At 42.5% G+C, this 19,567-nt stretch overlaps 1 protein-coding gene across 1 annotated transcript in view; it reads left to right on the top strand.

The window, feature by feature from the left end:
• The first annotated feature begins 6,221 nt into the window (after positions 1-6,221).
• The window catches only part of LGMN (legumain), a 28,779-nt gene continuing 15,433 nt past the window's right edge, over positions 6,222-19,567 (top strand). Inside the window, exons 1-2 of the mRNA XM_054829048.1 lie at positions 6,222-6,362; positions 12,702-12,890. Coding sequence (XP_054685023.1) covers positions 12,753-12,890 — 138 coding nt within the window. The 5' untranslated portion in view covers positions 6,222-6,362; positions 12,702-12,752. The remainder of the gene's footprint in view (positions 6,363-12,701; positions 12,891-19,567) is intronic.

Genomic DNA, 19,567 nt, shown 5'->3' with positions numbered 1-19,567 from the left:
TCTCGGCTGAAATGGCCCCTATAGGCTAGGGGAAGTTTTGAAAAGGAGAGTAACAGATCTGAGCCTGACAGAAAATTCAACAGGCTGCCAGCACAAAAGGCAAGCACTGCTGGTGACGTGAGTGCTGGGTGGAAGGTCTTCACTGGGCCAGTTTGGCAATTTCCAGGCTTAACTGGGAATTACATGGATTAATCCTGGAGCTGTAAATGTGTACGTTGACTGGGCAAACCTGAATCTAATATGGAGGGAAGTATTATTGTAACCAACAAGAAAAGAGCATTCTTCCTGATACTGGGAATGGGTAATTCGACTGTTTGCAATCTGAGTGCAAATATCCACAATGATACTGCAAATGTACCACATATTTAGACATTAATTGTGTGCAGGAAAAACATCATTATCAAGGGGATGCATGCAGTGAGGTTTAGGAAGTTTGTCAGTCAGATATGAGGATTCCCACGATTGCCTGAGATGATGAAAAAAGACAACGGATGTCAAGTTCAGAGAATCCTATTCTGGGTGTATACACTTCATAATTGGCATTTGTTTTCACAGTTTTCAGTGAATGTTTTATAGGTATGAAAATGCTGATGAACTAGATTTGCAATAAATAACACCATTAAGCCTACTGCTGGCCATTACCTTATTCCACTTTTTTTTTTAAATAAGTTCCCCGTTGCGTAGCCAGGTTATTTGGAAGCCACTGTCTGCAAGGACGTGTTTGTAGTCTTTTAACCTTTAGACTTCTTCACCTTTTCCCTCCTCCCTGCTTGTTTTTTGTCCTTCCCTTGAATTTCCTGATCATACGGATATTTGAGGCTATCACCTCACACCTACTTCATTCTACTCCAAATCCTTGTTTTTTCCATACAACTTACTTAACACTTTGCTACAAAGGGAGAAAGGTGTCATCTGTAGAAAAGATGCACAAGGGGATAGGAGTCACTTCCATGTTTTCTGTAGGATAAAAACTGAACCCTAAACTGAGTGCATTTAGCTTTTCTGATGAGCCTTTTCTCAGCTCTCCGTGCGAGCATACATTCAAGGAAGTATTTCTCAGTTTGAAATTGATGCTGTTCTGTATGTGTATGTAATCACCAGACTGTCTTGCACTTAAACTTTCTGGCATGCTTACTCAGAATTTCCCAGATACAAATATAAAACTGTTATGTGCAGACAGATCCTAGATCAGGATGCCTCTAAGCTCTGTCTTCTTCTACATATGTGTCTATATGTTTTCCTATTCCCCTGCTTTTGACACAGATCACGGTAGAAGTATATGCCCCAAATTCTTTGCACCAAATTTATACTTCCACCATAAAGAAAATTCCCAGGTGCATTTCAGCTACATCTTTACTCTTCCGTTGAGTGTTGGTGCTGCCCATGCTCCTTTTGCAATTATGCAGAAATCAGTGTCTGTCTTCTCCTGGCATGCTTTCATACTCTTGCTTATTTATTTATTTTTTGGAACAGACACAAAGTCTCATAGTGTAAACCTCAGCTCCTCCTTCCCCGGCAGAGCTCTGCCTGGAGAATTGACCTGATAGAAATATTACATTTCCTGGGAGATCGTTGCCTTTCCCCAAAAAGCCTGCAGGAGAAAGGAACAACAAAAAATATCTAACTTCTTTTAGTCTTGGAAGAAACTGTGTTTGTATGGTCGTGTTTGTAGGCTTCAATGCTAAGGACCATTCCTAGGCCAGTGCTTTAGTACCTTATCATTAAAAAATGTTTTCCACTCTAATCTACAGGTACCTTTTGCATTTTAAGACTGTTATTTCTTGTTCTGTTTTCCAGAGACATGAAAATATTTTTACCTTTCTCTTGCAGCAACTGTTATGTGTCATATTAGAGTGTCTCTCCTGGATCTTTGCTTGTCTACACTAAATTGCCCCAGGTCTTTCAATAAGTGACCTTTCTGCAGCCTCTAATTATTCTTTTCTACACTACAATTCATTCAGTTATTTATTGATGTGATATACACAAAACTTAACTGGGAACCACTAAGTGCTGAGGACCTCTGCATGTAAAGAGGCTCTGATCTGCAAATCTTTCTCCCAAACTGGAGTGTGTGTGCTGATGAAGAAAATTAATGTATATAAAAGTATATAGATATTCTATATCAAGATATATACATATAGATTTTTCTCTCTAAAATATATATATAAAGGAAGAAATTGATCCTTTGCTCTAACTCTTCTCACCTTTCTCTCCCTTCCTCTAAAAAGCGTTGTCGCGTTCACTGTTTTTCTCTGGTGCTGTCTCAAGTCTTTTCCCTTTACTTGCCCACCTATTTCCAAGAAAAATATAGAAATCCACTATCTTGAACACTGCCAAAGGTAGTTAAATCTGTCAGAACAGTTGAAGAAAGCATGTACAAAGCTATAGGGATAAAGATTTCCTTCACTCCCTCTCAAAATGTATGGGTATATATTCCCCTAGTGATGTAAGTGAACTAAACCTCTGAATCCCTCTGCCTCCCAGACTTGCTTAGTCTCAGTTTATCTCCATGCTGATATGTCTGCCATTAACTGTCTTTCAGAATTAAGGTTACTTCATGTAAGTCTCTTCTGATTTTCCTCCCAAAATAAAGATGAACATTGTTTTTTCCTTTAATCATTTCATAGCTAAGATCACCCCCTTGTTAATCTATTAGTTTTGCTAAAGGGAGAACTAAATCTTCCCTCTTTTCAAACATGTGGGATAACTATGTCTGATGTTTGCCTTCACAAGGCAGCTAGTCATGCATCACTACTAGTCTAACAAATCTAATCTCCTTGCTGGTGAAGATGTTGAAAGACCAGGCTCAGCACATTGTTTCGTTTACCATAAATCTCTCCCACTCTTTACCTTACATATTAGCGCTTTTTTTCAGAATTTCTTATTTTGTTTTGCTAATAGCTATCAAGTTAGTACAAAGAATTAGCATTTGTTAAAATGTTTAAAATAGGAAGTTTAAAATTACAAAAAAGTCAAGGAAGCTTAAAATTACATGAATATCTGCAATCTAGGACTACTGTTAAGCAATCACTTAAATTGGGATTAAGAATCCAGCATTTAATAGTACTTATTGATCTTGTAGAAGCAGTTCATTGCTGTGTTGGGGCTGGGGGGCAGCTGACGGTGCTGCCTGGGTACAGAGTGGCTCAGGAAAATCCTTTTAAGTCCTAAAGAGGAGATGGAAGAGAAGAAATTGCCTTTTATCTCACATAGTCAAGTATCATATTGGTAAATATTATGCAAACATACAAAGATATTTATATGGCAAATCACTTTAAACCTAAAATGTCCTGAAACAAGTGACTGTATGAGTAAACCTGTAGTTGAGTGGCCAAATAAGCATCTGGGTATCACGATAACAGTATGTTAATCAGCTCTGGATCCAACACAACTAGTGTGGTCTTGGCCTCTGCATTCTTAAACATTGTTACTGAATCAAATAATTTAAAAATCCGCTTTTAATGAATAAAATAATTTTCTCTCTTTTATTTTCCAGATTCACCCACATAGGACATATTTATGGATTCATTCTATCTTTCCCTTTGAAAATGTTCAATAATGTTTGGTGACAATTTTTCCAAGAAGTAGAAAACTTTCTTTAAAAAAATTCCCTACAGAATTTACAAAGTCTTATGGGAGTGTTGTGGTGTATTAGCTGGGTTTTAATCTAATAGTCATCTGATTCGCATTCACTTACTATACCAGTGTATAACTTATGCATCTTGCTCCCTGGTACATGCTCTGAGTGAGCTCGATTCACGATTCCAGTCCATTTTCTCCCAGCTAAAAGTGTCCTTCACTTGTTAAAAAAAAGTCTTGATCTATTCAGATGCCGTTAAAGGAGAAATGTACATGCAGTCCAGAATGGCTTCCCGTACATTTTTATATCTTTCCTGGCAGATTAAAAGCAAAACTAATGACTTTTCAGTCCAATTTCATCAGCTGTGAGGTTAGTGGCATGGTACTATAAATAACTGTGTTGTTAAAACATCTTCAGAACATTTACAGTTCTGCCAGAAATCTGTAAAATCTCATCTGGGGAAGTCTGTGCTTTACCAGAACTACTACTACCATGCCAGCACTTTCGGCCAGCCCGGTGTCAGCAACGCTGGAGGTAGGAGTGAGAATCCCCTCAGAGCACTCTTAGCAAAAGAGAATCAGAGCTAAACTACCCATCCTTTCCGTACGGCAGCCTTGCGGTCTGTAGGACTTCCCATCTTTGGTTGGTAAAATCTCACCATTAAGAATGAACTCACCTTATCTGCAGTTTTTAAGTTTCACATTTGTGTGTGTGTGGGGTTTGTTCTCATTTGCTAACACTTTCAGAGTTTGCTAGCGTCTTAGTTCTCATTTGTACCGTGTGGCTTTGGTGGGTTGGTAGAACTGCATTCCAGAGAGTCGAAGTTTTGTTATGAAACCTGTGGGTGATGGCTACTTTTGCTTTTTAGTGCTGTCAGAGCAAGAGGCAAAACATTTCATAACACCATGGTTTTACATAGTTATGTAATTTTCTGTTTTTGAAAAGATTATATATATGCTTGTTTACATAGCCATGAAATGTGTTTGTGTGATTGACAGAGCGTTATTTCTTTCATTTCTTCTTTTCCATGGTAGCAGTGGCTGCAGGGATCGTACTGGATTCCTGCTGCAGGAGATCTAGCCGCTTCTGTTTGAGACTCCCCGCAGCTGTATCTTAGCAATCTCTCAGCTTACCTCAGCCCACATACCCGGCAACACCATTCATATCTTTCCTTTACACAAACTTCCCACCTCGTTCAGGAAGGCTTGCTAACTTTCTCACACCATCAAAGAAGTAACCGTGTTCAGTAGTAAAAATCTGAGTTTTACTTGAGTGTTTTTAGTCCCTGTCTGATACATTTAACTGAGATGCAGGATTCCTGGAGGGGTGTTCACATCTATTATTTTTCACAATGAGGAACATCCTGCTGATGTTTAATGAATGTAGAATTTCTAGACAGGTTATTTGGCAATTATTTTATTGGACTTTTTAGAAGTGACAGCTGACATAAGGTATACTTACCTCACATAGCCCAGCTATAACAAACAATATGAAAAACACCTTTGGACTTGGATGATTGGTCAGCAGTGCTCTTAACTGATATTACATAATGTTGAGGGCTGGAGGATAACACTCAAAACATAAGCATAACCCATGTGGCTACTAAGCTCAAATCAAATTGAGGGGAAAGGAAGGTTTAGGCCTTGTTTTTTCCTGTTGGGTAAGCAGCATGATGGTCTTTGTCAGTTCAAAAAGGTTATTTCCGAACCAACCTGAATTTTATCAGCTTGACTGTGTCAGGAGGCGTGCTAGGTTACTGGGGACTCCAACGTCTAGAAAAGTACTGATGATTAACCCGTAATGACCTTTAACAATTCTGATCATAAGCAAAGCTGAGACAGTGCAAATAACGCAAGCAGCAAACTCAGAGCAAAACTATGACTTTCTGCAGATGTTCGAAAACATAGCTGGTTGCTAAAGAAATGCAAACTTGTTTGGGTTTTTAATCTGATAGCACGCAAAGGGGGAAGCTGGTGTGGTCCCTTCTGTGTGGTTTATTAGGCAAAGAGCATGTGCCTCTACTTTTCAAAACTGATCTTTGCTTCTCTCTCATTAAAAATGGAGACTTTACAGAAGTGTTTTTCAGGCTTTTTTGTAGTACATAACCAAAACACCGCAACACCTCTCTCTACTGGTACGTACAGATTTCTGCACCGTACCCAAGCCACTCGTGCGCAGACGGGAGCAGGTCATGAGCCAAGGCCAGGCACAGTCTGCAGCAAGAAGCCAGGACCCTGCTGGCCAACTTGGCTGAAATACACAAGGACGACGTTGGGGCATTAGTTTTCTTCCGTCATTTAATGAACTTCCCTTTGGCACATTCCTCCACCTTCCCATTCTGGGCCTTCTGCCTCCATCCTGCCCCTCAATCCCAGGACAGTTCCAACAGGAAAGCACAGCCGGCGGCGACCCGTTCCTGCCCAAGGCACGACATCCACAAGCGCCACAGGCGGGCACGGCGCGGAGAGCCCCCCGCGGCCTCCAACCCGCCCCCGCCCCAGCCGGGCTCCCCGACCACGCGAGACACGCTCCCTCGTTGCACCCGGCGGACTACAACTCCCACGGTGCTTTGCGCGCAAGGCCCGCAGCCTTTTGAGAACGGGGGCGCGCCAGGCTTGCTGGGGCACGTAGTGCGGCTGGACACCCGCCCGGCCGCGCCTCCGCCTGCCCTCGATTGGCCGACGGTAGGTCTCCGCCTGCCGCGGCCCGTGGTCCCTTCGCTCCGCGCGGCGCCTACCGCAATCACAGCGGCCGCGGCGGGGACACCTCCGCAGGCAGTGCGGTAAGGGCCGGCGGGGGCTGCGCTGGGCTCTGGGGGAGCCGCGGGCTGCGTTGTCCGTGGAGGGTTCTGTCGCAGCCGGCTGCTGGTTGGCGGCGGGGAGGAGGCAGGGGTGCTCCTGAGTGAGGGGAGCTGTGAGGGGGTGCCTGCCCGCTCTGCTCCCCGGCGGCGGAGCTGCCTGGGATGGGGACGAGGGGCCCCGCCGGCTCCAGGGGAGCGACCATAGGGCGCTGGTTTCTCTCACCGGCTCCGAGCGCTGCCGAGCTCCCCGCCGCTCGTCCCGCCGCCCTGTCGTCTCCCGGCGGGCGGGGGCTGTTCGTGGCCCGACCGTTAGTCAGCACTGGGGCGGACGCGGTGCGACGGTTCGGTGGATTTGCAGAGCCCCCCCTCACCTGCAGAGCGCCGAGCTGTGTCGTCGGTGATGCCTTTAATAAAAGGGGTTTGGGCACCGTTGTCCCCCCTGTCTCGGGGCCCTTCTGGCTCGGGAGCTGTGTTTGAGCTCTGTCCTCCGGGTGGGCTTCGCCGCGGGGAGAAGTCAAAGCGCCTTGTTCAGAGGGGCATTGCTCAGGGCTGGCGCTGGAGAGAACAGGGAGATCTGGGGGGAAGCAGTAGCAGCACAGATTTAGACCCCAGTAATACATTTTTCATGGGGGAAAATGATGGAGTAGGAATTTACGGGGTTTTTTTGCAAAGGGCTGGTGATGCCCGAAAGGTACTGCACTGTGGCTCGTTATTTATAGCTGGTAGACAACCTTGCCATAACACGAGGGTCTGCTCGGATTTAGCAGCACCACTAGTTCCTAATTAGGATGGAACAACACTGTGTTGGGTGTCCATATCTGGGGGTTAAAACAAAGATTGCAGTGAAGATCTGAAACGCTAAGATAAAACATAGTAAAAAACACATGGAGTGCAGGAATCTCAGACTTTCTGCGTGATCGCTTCTCCAGAATTTCATTCTGTCCACGCCCCCAACATTTCCATGTTTATTGATCAGAAATGCTTACTCTCATCCAACTTATTCCTCTACTCTCAACACCCCCCCTGCCCTGAATCATGCAATGTAATAAATTAAAGCTATTCATGCAGTGTTGCAGTAGCTGGGTTTTTTTCTACCATCAGAGTGTGATTGCAGAGGCTTTGTATATTTGTAGACAGATATGAAAGTAAATAGTAGAAGCAGTTTTACTGAAGCCTTAAGATCTGCCAAATTTGAATTTAGGCTTTTTGAAGTGTGTAGGAAAAAAAATAAAAATCCTGTAAACCAGGTGGTTTAGATTGTCACCATCCTAGGAAGCATAGTGAGTGATTTTCACCCACCCTGTAAATGGTGCCATCTCTTTGCTGCTGAGGGAGACATATCTGCAAACAGTGGAATGAACTTTATTTAAAATTACTTTCAAATACCTTTGTTTAACATTTACAGAAATGTTTAAAACCATTCTGAGTTAACATAATTACAAATTCTTGTTTTTACATCTTCAGTAGCTACACTGAACTATCTTAATACAAGCTCCAGTCAAATTAAGCTGATTCCTAAAATGGTTACTAATAGACTTTGTAAAGAATTATGGTCTTGGTTGGGAAACAATCTCCTTCAAACTGTAGCTTATCAGAGTTTACAGCGATAAAGACTTTTTCTTTCTACCATACAAGTGCATAAAGAAAATCAGACTAATTCTGCAGAGGCTTAATCGTAGGTTTAGGCGCTTCAGTTTGCGTAGCAGCTGGCACAACATGTAGGCAGAACATTGCTGACAGAGAGCTCAGACATCAGGTTCATGTGAGGAGGGCTATCAAGAGTCACGTATTTTGTGGAAATAAGCATTTAAACATTACAGTGACCGGCAATATGCAAGCACTGTGTGGGAAAAGGAATTGTAACTTGAAAACTAAAAGGCTAGTGGTCATAACAAGAGCAGCTGAAAAGAAATAGAGATTTCCAAGAAAAACTGGAATGATTAGCTGGTTAGCTTAAGGCTGTTATTTTCACCCAAGATTACTGTTAGCTCCCGTATTTCACATGAAGAGAAAATGGATGTATGATTTCTGTTCATGTAGCTCTTAGAGGCTGTGCTTGAGGTATTTGAAGTTTAAGCTACTGAAGTGTCAACATCACTCTAAACACTAGTGGAAAATACTTTGATGAACTCAAACCCCCTTCTTTAGGGTGGTATCCTGTTCTAAGATTTTTGATCTTAGTGGACTCTTTTCCCAAAGGAAAGTTGGGAACTCAGGGAACTGGCTGTTTGTTGACCAGAATTGTTCTAGCAGCAGCCAGCCACTTCCAGATGTGGTCTTTCTTAAGCATCCCTCTCTTATCAAGGCAGAGGTGTGTGCTAGGTATGTAATGGGAAGTGGTCAAGGTACCTCTGTCAGGAAAAACAGGTTTTAAGAACTGAGTGAATTGTTCTGGCTAGAGCCACCCAGTTCTGGCCATGCTTCTTCCAGGGACTGTGCAAACTGCACAGCATCCTACCTGTGTGTGCGCACACCATGGTTCTGCGTGTGTAGGTCTGATGCTGAACCCGCTAAGCCTGTGAGATGTGCCTTTTTCCTGGCATGGTCTCCAAACCAGAGTTAATTAACTCTTCTACCAGAAAGACTAGGCAGAGCTGATAAATCATCTCATATTTTTTGGAGGTCAGCCAAAGCGCTAACATGATCTTGTAGTGAATGTTTAGGTCTTCCATGTAGTCTCACCCTGCATACATTTAGGATCGCATGTAACAGGTCTTTGATTCCTTGCTTTCAGAAAAAGGCTTTTTATGTACCTGTGGTAAGCTGGTCAGCTGAGCTGGCTTCTCTTCTAATATGACCTGAAGACATAGCATGTGACGGGAACTTTTCTCAACTGTATGTCAAGAACTCATTCAACACAACCCAGAACAAAATCTTTTAGATTGCCTGCCTGAGCACTCAAAGGCTTTATTTGAAACAAGCAGAAATATGGGGGTTGGGGTATTTTGTTTGTTTGGATTTTTTTGTAGTTGGAAACAAGCAATGAAAGACCTATTCCCACCGCACATGTGTTAAATAGGTTTAACCATTATAAATGCTGCTTAGAGAACCTTGGGGAGCTGAGCATTTATTAATCAAGGCTTATTAGTGCATTGTGGTATGTCTAGGGTTCCCCCCCCCCCCGCCCTTTCTGGTTTTAATTTGATTTAATTACGGTATAGGAGAAGACAGGTAAGTGAGATTATATGTCATTAATTAGTATAAAAGAGGATTTTTTTCTATTCTAAATAACCCATGACAAAATATATGTGGCTTTCTAATACAATGCAAACATTTCTTGGTGTTTGTTGTTTTTCCCCTCCCTGAGCTTTCTGCATCATTCACAACTTTGTCTCAGCAGAGGTGAGAAATCTGTGGATCTGGATATCCATGTACCACATGGGAGACTGAATCCCTATGGAGGGACTGTCTGAGGGGCTTGATAGCTTAAGTCTTCATTCCTGATCTGGCCCTGGGCTTTTCTGTTGTGGGCCTGTTTGCAGGCAGAATGCAGGGCAGGTCCCTGGTACACCTGTGTCCTGCATGGCACAGCCCCATGCAGAGGTACAGCTGGGGTCCTGAGAGCCATAGATCCCTGTTTGTATATGAACCTGGAGTATGAACTTGTTAGGAAAGACAGTCCCATCAAACTGTTTCCAATTCAGGACTTAGCACTTTGTATTTTTTCTGAAGCTACTTCAGTCTCCGTTACTGTGTATCAGTAACTGACAGCCGGTGGCAGTGACTGTTTCCATGTGATGGATTCCTGTCTACAAGGATCTACCTTGAAATTGGACATCATGTTATACAGCCCAGTGAACAGCTGGCAGCAACACAGCTTCTATCGATATGTCCTGATTTGAATTAATAATTTACATCTCTAAGAGCTACACATCATGTGAAAGGATCTCCAGCCCTTTAGCAATCATTTGAACCACTAGTTTTCTCTTTGTATTTTTTATGTAAATATAAGTAATCTGTTTAGTTGGAGAAACAAAAAGTTATGCTTTAATGAACATGGAAGAAAGTTTCTTCTCATGAAACACATACTGAGCTCTGAGGGATCTGTTTGCATGAAATTCGTCTCCATATTCCAGTAAGTCAAACTCAATTAAGATTTCTAAGAAGATCATCTAAAATATACTCATTTTCTTTTCTAATATTTCAGGAGTTAGATATATGTTGGCCCATGGTGTATTGTGGCACTTTACAAAAGTTTTAAACAACTTGGTCTGAATCTTGGCTGTGCTGTAGGCAACAGAATAGGCAGGTTTTGTGGATATTGTAAACATAGTATATCTTCAACACAGTGGTTGGTATGTTATTTGCCTTAATCATCTGAGAAGTGACAAGATAGACAATGCAGAGTTGCCATACAAAGCCACTTGTCAGTGGCGACAACAATGACAAGAAATTACAATTCCAGCTCAACGTAAGAGATTATAACTATCAAACTTGAGAAAAATTCTTCTTATTCCTTCATATCCGCTTAACTGCTGAAGTAGCTAATAATTCAACAAACCCTAAGTTGTTAAATTATGATGTATTGTTCTCTGTCCCAAATCTGACACTTGCAGGCAGTGACAGGAGTGGCTTATTCCTGAAAGATAAGTTTCCTAGATTGAAATGACTTTTTGTAAGAAGTGATGTCATAGTGCTTAACATTTGGTTCTGTCTTTTCCTTTCTTTTCTGGAGTTTTTCTATGTGGTAACAGCTCTTCCTATAGGAGCTGACTAACATGACTTCTTCTACTTTGTGCTAGCTCCATTAAAAAGAAAAAAAACCTTTGAAAAAAAATATATTTTTCATACTACTGCGTGCAAGACTTAAACTTAGTGACCGGTAGATCCCGTCCTGGAAAGACCCATACTACATGTTACATTAGTAGTCTTCACTGTACACAGCTGCTTTGGAGGTGAGCTGGCACCTCTGTTTCAGCCTCGTTCGAGTGGCTGTGGATGGATGGTTTTGGCTGTGGGGAGCTGAGGCTGACTTAGATACTGTTTGGTTATTTGATGTAGTGGTTGCTTTGACACTGTGCCCTGTGACCGTGTCATATGACTTGGGTGTTTCTAGCTTGTATTCCGGAGAAAACCATGCTAAAGTAGACTATTCCACCTCTTACTACAACACCTCTTACATACATAGCAGCAATGACCCACCTCCAGAATCTCTTTTTTGTAAGTAGGCCAGTGTAAAATCCCATCTCTCAGTGCATGAGGAAATACGTAATTTTAGTGCATGTGCCAAGAGCATGCAATTCTTCAAGGGAGTTTGCTGTATGAGGACACACAGGATGCAGCAGACCTGAGACTGTGCCCAATAGACATAACCCTTCTTCCCCCCTACCGCCCAAAAAAACCCCCAAAACAAACCAACAACCCAAAAGCAAACCTTTGATTAGATATGTGTGGCCAGATTGTTTGCTTTTGTAGCAGACACTTTATGAGGCAATCAAGGTTCTCAGGAAGTTCACTAGTGGGGACACTACTTCTAGTCCTCTCAAGAAAGCAGCAAGAGCCATTTCTGCCTGGGCTCAAACCTCCTCTCCTGGCTGTTTTTCTGAATTTGACATCCACAGGCTCAGACCGGATTCTCTCACTGTGCACATTGTGCAAACACTTAGCCGTTGTGTAAAAGAGACAAAAATGCTACTCTTTCATGTGGTACAGGTTCACATTTGCTCTCCACTAGCGTAAGAGGTTGCACAAATAGCATGAGGCTCTCACAGCCTGCACTTCCCCCCAGCCCCAGCAGTAAGGGCTGTATCTCGGGCGGAACAGGGGCACGGCCACTCTCCACCCTTCCTGGCTTTGTGGGCACAGAGAGCTTTTGTGACACTGACCTTCCAACTCCCAACCAATTCTCCATGTCTGTGCGTCCTTGTGCCTACATCACCTGGGATTTGACCCAATAATAATGGACTAATTGCCAGTGAGTGGAAAACAGTGAGCTACATAAGCAGAGTCCAAGAGACAGTATTAATCTGAAAAGGTTTTATCTGTAAAATAGTGAGGTTTGCTCTGTATTTGAGGCTTATTCATTACCAGCTATTATAGAACAAAACAACCAGAGGGAGCTGAAAGACTTGGTTGTCCCGTTCAGAATTGCTTTCAATCAGATTTGAAAGCTGACAGAAAACTCTTGTAACTAGTAGCAGCTTGGTGCTAAAGGAAGATATGACCAGAAATTGTACTGGGGGTTGAATGGTCTGTAAAACACAAACCCCCCCCCCACGAGCAAGAAAAGCTTCTAGTTGTGATACTACTGATGTTTGGTTTGCGTTTGTTTTATTTTTGACTGACGTTCTCTGATCTAATTCTCTCGTACTTCGTCATTAGGGATTTCTTTTTTTTTTTCCCTCCCATTTGTGGAGTAAACAAAGAAGAGAGATGATACTGAAGGCACTTGTGCTGCTAGGCTGTGCTCTGGGCATCAGCACATTCCCCATGGAAGAACCTGAAGATGGAGGCAAGCACTGGGTGGTGATTGTTGCAGGTTCGAATGGCTGGTACAACTATCGACACCAGGTAAGGACCACTGGTTCCACATACTGATGCTGGCCACACACCAGAAAATGTCTGCTCTGATACTCGCAGGGAGATGATAGCTGCTTAGCTATCATCAGCTAGTTCAGTCCTTCTGTCATTGAGGCAAGTGCTTCTACTTCTAGACTTGCAGAGCATGCGAAGTTTTCAAAACAAACAGCAACAAGATTCACTCAGAGCCTGGTCTTAATTCTTGTTATTGTCACCCCAAGAATTGCCCTCAACTGCCTCTCTTACTATTTGAATTTTCTTTTTGCTTACAATTTTGTCCAGTCTTTCATCTTTTGAAAAGCTGCTGTTAGCAGGAGGAGCAGTATTTTTCCTCTAATCACACTTCTGCATCCTGGGAGACCACTGTCATTTAGGCTAAATATTCTGTTACTAGGCTAGAGGATCTGACCCCAACTTGCAGGTGAACAAATCATGTCTAGAATTAAACCTCATTTTGAGACACATGCATGTTTCGTTCCATTTGTTTTCCTCTTTTCCTTACATTATGAAAAAGCTCCCTTTCTTCTCTCCAGTTAAAAAATCTGCCAAGGCTGCAAACACATAGTATGTTTTTGTGGGGTGGAGGACGTGAAGAAGGGGGTCATTTTTAACCTGAATCAGTTTGCTCACCACTTTTGACAGCATGGCCTCAGAGTTGTGTTGGCACAACAAGGATACGGTGCATCAGGGTGCAGGGATCAGAGTGAATGGCAGAAAGAGGAAAAAAGGGAACAGGAACTCCTGAGCTTGACACTGCTGTCAAAGCCAGTGTGTTTTGGAATTGTGGTCTGAGTGTGAGTGTCAGGATGGACAGGATTAAATCCAAGTGACTTAACTCTGAATAAGTTCAAGACTTACAATCAGCAGTCAGGAGACTATGGCACTTTTTCCCTTTGGGGAATTCTTGGGCAATCCCTTAAACAAATTCATCTACTCTTAAATGCAGTCTTTGCTCTAAACTTGGAACTACCTCTTGCTTTCCTGGACAACATGGTCTGTTTAATTTTGATTTATGTATACATTTGTATATTTCTAAATGTTAGAAAAATAGTTTACTGGACTATTGCTGCTTAAGGTGAACTCGCGCAGAGATTGAAATACTAGTGTACAAAACCAGCATTTTAAAAGTTAAACTGTATTAAAGGTACTGGGTACATATCACAGTCTGATTTGCTGAACACTGAAACTTTTAAAGTAGTTATTTTTAATGTAATTGTACAGAAAAAAAAATCTAGAGAGGCTTCATCCTCTCTATTTGCATTGATTGAGGAAGAAAGGAGCCTTCTGTGTGTTCAGCATGCTGGGTTTTATGTTTGTGTTTCTCCTCCCCCTCAGCTCACAATCAGTGTGTAACTTTCAGTGCAGTGATGAGCTTAAAACTAAATGAACCAGACTGACAACGTTGTTGCATCTGAAGAACAACCTGTTAGTGGCAAATGCTAGCTCAATGCTTTAAAAAACTGGTTTTAGGGATTTTACCTGCTCCTTGCATTGTAGCTGTCACCTGATAACCATAATTGGGATATTACAGCCTTAATATAAACCATTCCATTTCAAATTGAATCTGAAAAAAGAGATTTTAAAAGTTGAAATCAGAAAATAATTCTAGAAATACGGGTGGTGTACTCAATCACTGCCCGCCCTGAGGTGTCTAAATATAATTACAGAGGTGTGCTCTGGTTGTTGCTATTGCTGTATAACCAGTCTCACTGGCTCCCCTCCACTCTGGGAGTTAATACCCCAACATTAATTCTCTAAATAAAATTACATTTTTGAAGCTATGGCTCATGAGAATTACTTTTCTACGGTTGCCCAAGCAGAGAGTCTGTAACCCTTCTGTCAGTGACCCTTCAATGGTGAGTATATCTGCCAAGTATAATGGAGTTATGAAGAACACAAGATGCACACTTACATATTTGTGTCCAACAATAAGTATTTTGAGCATGCTAGTTTCACAGAACAAATTAACTTTTGAGTGTGGTCATGCTTTGCAGACAGTTATTAAGTAATTGCTTTGGAGGGTTCAAAAATTGAGAATGGGATTTCTTTAAACACCTTCATTTTGAAGATAACGTCAGCTAACAATGCAGAATGTCTGCAATGTCAGATTGTTCTCAATTTCAATCCTAGACATTTCTGTATTTTAATCTCTGCTGCGTGCTTCAAGTACAATATTAACAAAGTTATGAAATCAGTGTCAGAGAGCCTATGTGAAGGATCCTTCAGAATGGGGCTGAGCTCCTACTTACCTGTCCTGGGTAAGATACTGTGCTTCTGACTTGTTACGAAAAGAATCAATTCCCACAAGATGCAGCACATCAGCCTGTGCCTTTTGTAGCCAGCATTAAGGAGTGAGCACCTGTGGTGGGAGGGCATACTGTGAGCAGACCCAGCAGTTAGTCATGGAAAATCCACTCTGTGTGCGTCATGAAATGTAATCCAGAGAAGGGCGCCTTGGGTATCAGAAATTTGGGGTGCCAAAGGCAGTTAATCACCACACAGTTGTTTGCTCTCCCCCCCCCCTCCCCGCCAAGAGGATGGGGGAGAGAATCGAGGAAAATAAAGTAAAACTTGTAGGTTGAGACAAAGGCAGTTTAATAGAAAGCAAAGGAAGATAACATAATAATAGAATATACAAAACAGGTGATGCATAATGCAATTGCTCACTACCCACTGACCGATGCCCGGCCAGTCCTTGAGCAGCAATCCCCCACCTGGCCAACTGCCCCCAGTTACATACTGAGTATGACGTCGTATAGTATGGAATATCCCTTTGGCCAGTTTGGGTCAGCTGCCCTGGCCATGTCCCTCCCAGCTTCTTGCTGGCAGGGTGTGAGAAGCTGAAAAGTCCTTGACTTGGTGTAAACACTACTTAGCAACAACTAAAACATCAGTGTGTTGTCAACATTATTCTCATACTAAATCCAAAACACAGCACTATGCCAGCTGCTAGGAAGAAAATTAACTCTCTACCAGCTGAAACCAGAACACCAGCAAAACTAGCTAAACCATAGACTTTAAGGAGAGTTATACAGCAGAGGAAAGGTACTACAGAAATCTCAAGAATTATAACAGATTTTTGGAAACATTATGCAGACTGATAACCATGTCTTTGCATGTGTTTGTACTCCCTACCTTCCAGCGGTGGAAGCAAAAGCACTGTATTTAAATTATTTGCTCAAGTCACTTGCAGTGCAACCAGGAGTAGGACTTCGACTTCTAGTTCTGTGCTTCATCCATCATGAAAGTCACTCCATAGTGAACACACAAGAAATGTGTGTTATCTTTCAGTAGAATAATACTTGTACTGTCAGAAAGCAAAGCAGTGCTCTAGGGTTGCAGATTTGTGTAATTCTCTGCTTTCCAAGGGAGAAACTATAGAATAAATATATTGTACTCTAATTCACTTTCCTCCTGCCATCACCTTTCTTCTTCAGAACTTCTCTGATGTAGCCTGTGTACAAGTGAATTTGTAGATGGGAAGTTTACTGTAAGTAGTTGCTCAATGTGACTTTTTTATTACCGGACTGGTTGCTATTGCCTACATGCAACTAAGCACTGTAATGTCCCTTTCTAATTTGAGATCTCAGCCGACACATCTCTGGGTATCAATTGCTCAGTTCAGCTGTTCAGGGTACAGTTAATAAATGATGTTGCATGTTTGGATTACATTTATATTTTGTGAGCGCCAGTTGTTTTGCATGCTGTCTGCGTGTAACACAGTCAAAACATGCTCTGTTGCCTTCCGCAGTAGTTACCTGGTGGCAGTGTGTGTTCATCTGACTAAACAACCATAAAAGGAGGAGAAGATTACACCTTCAAAAATGTCTCTAATTTCATACATGAAAAGTTATGGGGAAAATAGTCCCTCATTGCATGCTGTACAGATGCCATGAACAGCAGTTTTGTAAAGACTGTACAGCCTGTGTACTGTAACCTCAAGGAATCTGAAATTTATTCTAAGACTTGAAATTTGGTTGTCAGTGGTCAGGATCTGCTGTCCGTGGTGCAAACCTCAAGTGTAGACAAGATACGGAAAAAAACCACTGTTTGCGTTTATCTGAGAGTGAGATTCACACTTTACAGGCACTTGTTTCCTCTGTGATGGCTGAACTGGGACTGTTCCCTAATCAGGATGATCTAAACTTGTCTTATCTCCTCAAGTTCCTAAAATAAATTTTAAGTGTTTTGAATCATATACAGCCCAATGTGATAGTCTTACTGTCATTGCAAAACTAGCTTGTATATTGCCTTACACTTGCGGCTTCTCAGTTTTTTTGCGTTTTTACCCATATCTTAAGGGTTTTTGGTTAGAGTTGCTTGAGCTGTGGAAGGACCATTGACATGCTCCTCTCTGCTCCTCAGCAGTTATTCTGACTTCTCTATAGCAGCTTTTTTATTACTAGACTGGCTGCAATTCCCTAAATACAACTAAGCACTCATAATATATTCCAGAAAGAGTACTACCCCCATTCCCTGGGAAAGTGGCTCAGCTCTCTACTATGCAACGAGCTAGATGATGTATCTCTGGAAAGCTTAGTGACATATGTGAGCAAATACAGCACTAAATGCTGCTGATAGATTTAGAGAATGAGCCAACAGACTAGTTCTTAAGAGAAACAGAATTTTGTTTATACTTCTGCTTCTCCTGGGAGATGATTGTACCAGCTAACTCAAACCTAAACCTGGTTTCACAAACAGATTAGAAAGAGAGACAGACCAATACTTTCTGGACGCTCCAAAAGACATAGTCAATGGAAAAGCCTGATGTGAAACACAGTCTTACTAAAAGTGGAGTACATTTTTGAGGAGAAAAATAGCCGAGAGTCTGGCAAAATTAAAATGCTGAAAATAAAAACATTTGGATTTGCATACATGGGTCTGTTTCCAGTTGTTGTCTTCAGTCTTACTGAGCTTTATGGGCCAGGGACTCTGTTTATTCAGGGTTTTGGACACTACCAACCAGAGCAGCATCTTAGTCCAGGACAGTCCTAAATTCTCTGCTCTTGCAGGTAACAGACATTAAGGATGCCTTGGCTACTTGGCTTCAATTAACATTTCCTCACTGTGCTTACAAAATTGTAACTGAAGCTATGGGAAAACCTTTCCTAAGTTCTTAATACAGTTACTGTTTTGGCTGATTCACTGATGTACACAGAGGAATGAAACATGGCTGGCATTTTGGACGTATTCTTCTACCGTGCTTATATATTAGAGTTCTTTCTTTTTTAGGCTGTTGCATTTCAGCGTACCTGTAACAGGAACAGTGCCACTTTGCAATTTAGCTGCTAGTTCATTACACATGCTTTTTAGCCATGAACCTAGCAGTCATAAGACCAGAAGTAACCAATTTCACAGAAGCTCAAGCTTTTCCCTTTAGGAACTACTTATGCATGCATGTGTCATAAACCAACTTGATTTTTCCAAAAATCCAACCCCCAAGCAGTCTGCTTGAAAGCTGTGTCACTCAAATGCACGAACAGCTCTATGGCAGAGGAAAGTTGGGGTGGTTTTTTTTTCCTTTTAGAGTTTCCCCCAAATGTACATTTTGGGAAACTAAATGCCCATCCTAGGAAAATAGGGGAATTCCACCTCTGATTCCCATGCTTTCAAAATCTAGGAGTTAATTATTTAAGCAGATTTAAGTATAGATCTTCTATAGAAATTTGCTGATGTAGCAACAGGTTTAGACTAAGCTGGGGATGAAAGGGATGAACCATGCCACCATTAAGAGTGTCCGTTTTGGAGCTGGCATGTGAGGTCAGTTGTGCAGTAGCAGCGGTACAGCTACACCTTCTCCTGTGCAGGGCAGCTGCTACCCACCCCAAATCATGGCCACAAAAGTGTCATTTGCATTTAGTGAGGACTTATCCAGTACATGTTCATAGCATTCATTTCACATACTACACCAACAAGAATAATACCAAAAAGCGATCTGGGTCAGTATTAGCTGTCTCTTTTAGGGTGGTTTACAGGTACAGATATGGAAGAAAGAAGGCTCAACTAGCAGTATTTGAGAAGCAGTTGTGCATCAACAGGAAATACTATAGATTTACATACACCTCCCTACTCTAGCAGCAGATTGTTTCTATTCTGGTTTTATAGATGTGGTGGGTTGACCCTGGCTGGGGGCCAGGTGCCCACCAGAGCCGCTCTCTCACTCCCCTTATTCACTAAACAGGGGAGAAAAGGCATAATGAAATGCTTGTAGGTCGAGATAAGGACAGGGAGAGATCACTCTCTAATTGTTGTCACGAGCAAAACAGACCAAACTTAGAGAGGGAATTCATCTAATTTATTACTAGGCAAAACAGAGTAGAGGAATGAGAAAATAAAATCAACTCTTAAAACACTTCCCCCCACCCCTCCCATCTTCCCGGGCTCAACTTCACTCCCGGCTTCAACCTTCCCCCCCTCAGCGGCACAGGGGGACGGGGAATGGGGGTTATGGTCAGTTCATCTCAGGGTGTTTCTGCCGCTTCTTCATCCTCAGGGGGAGGACTCCTCTCATCGTTCCCCTGCTCCAGCATGGAGTCCCTCTCACGGGGTGCAGACCTTCAGGAGCAAACTGCTCCAGCGTGGGGTCCCCCACGGGGTCACAAGTCCTGCCAGCAAACCTGCCCTGGCGTGGGCTCCCCTCTTCACGGGTCCACCGGTCCGGCCTGGAA

This window comes from Grus americana, chromosome 5 (assembly GCF_028858705.1).
Source record: "Grus americana isolate bGruAme1 chromosome 5, bGruAme1.mat, whole genome shotgun sequence".
In the NCBI taxonomy this organism is placed as follows: Eukaryota; Metazoa; Chordata; class Aves; order Gruiformes; family Gruidae; genus Grus; species Grus americana.
Note: the sequence above shows the minus strand (reverse complement) of the source record. Positions and strands in the feature narration are given on the sequence as shown.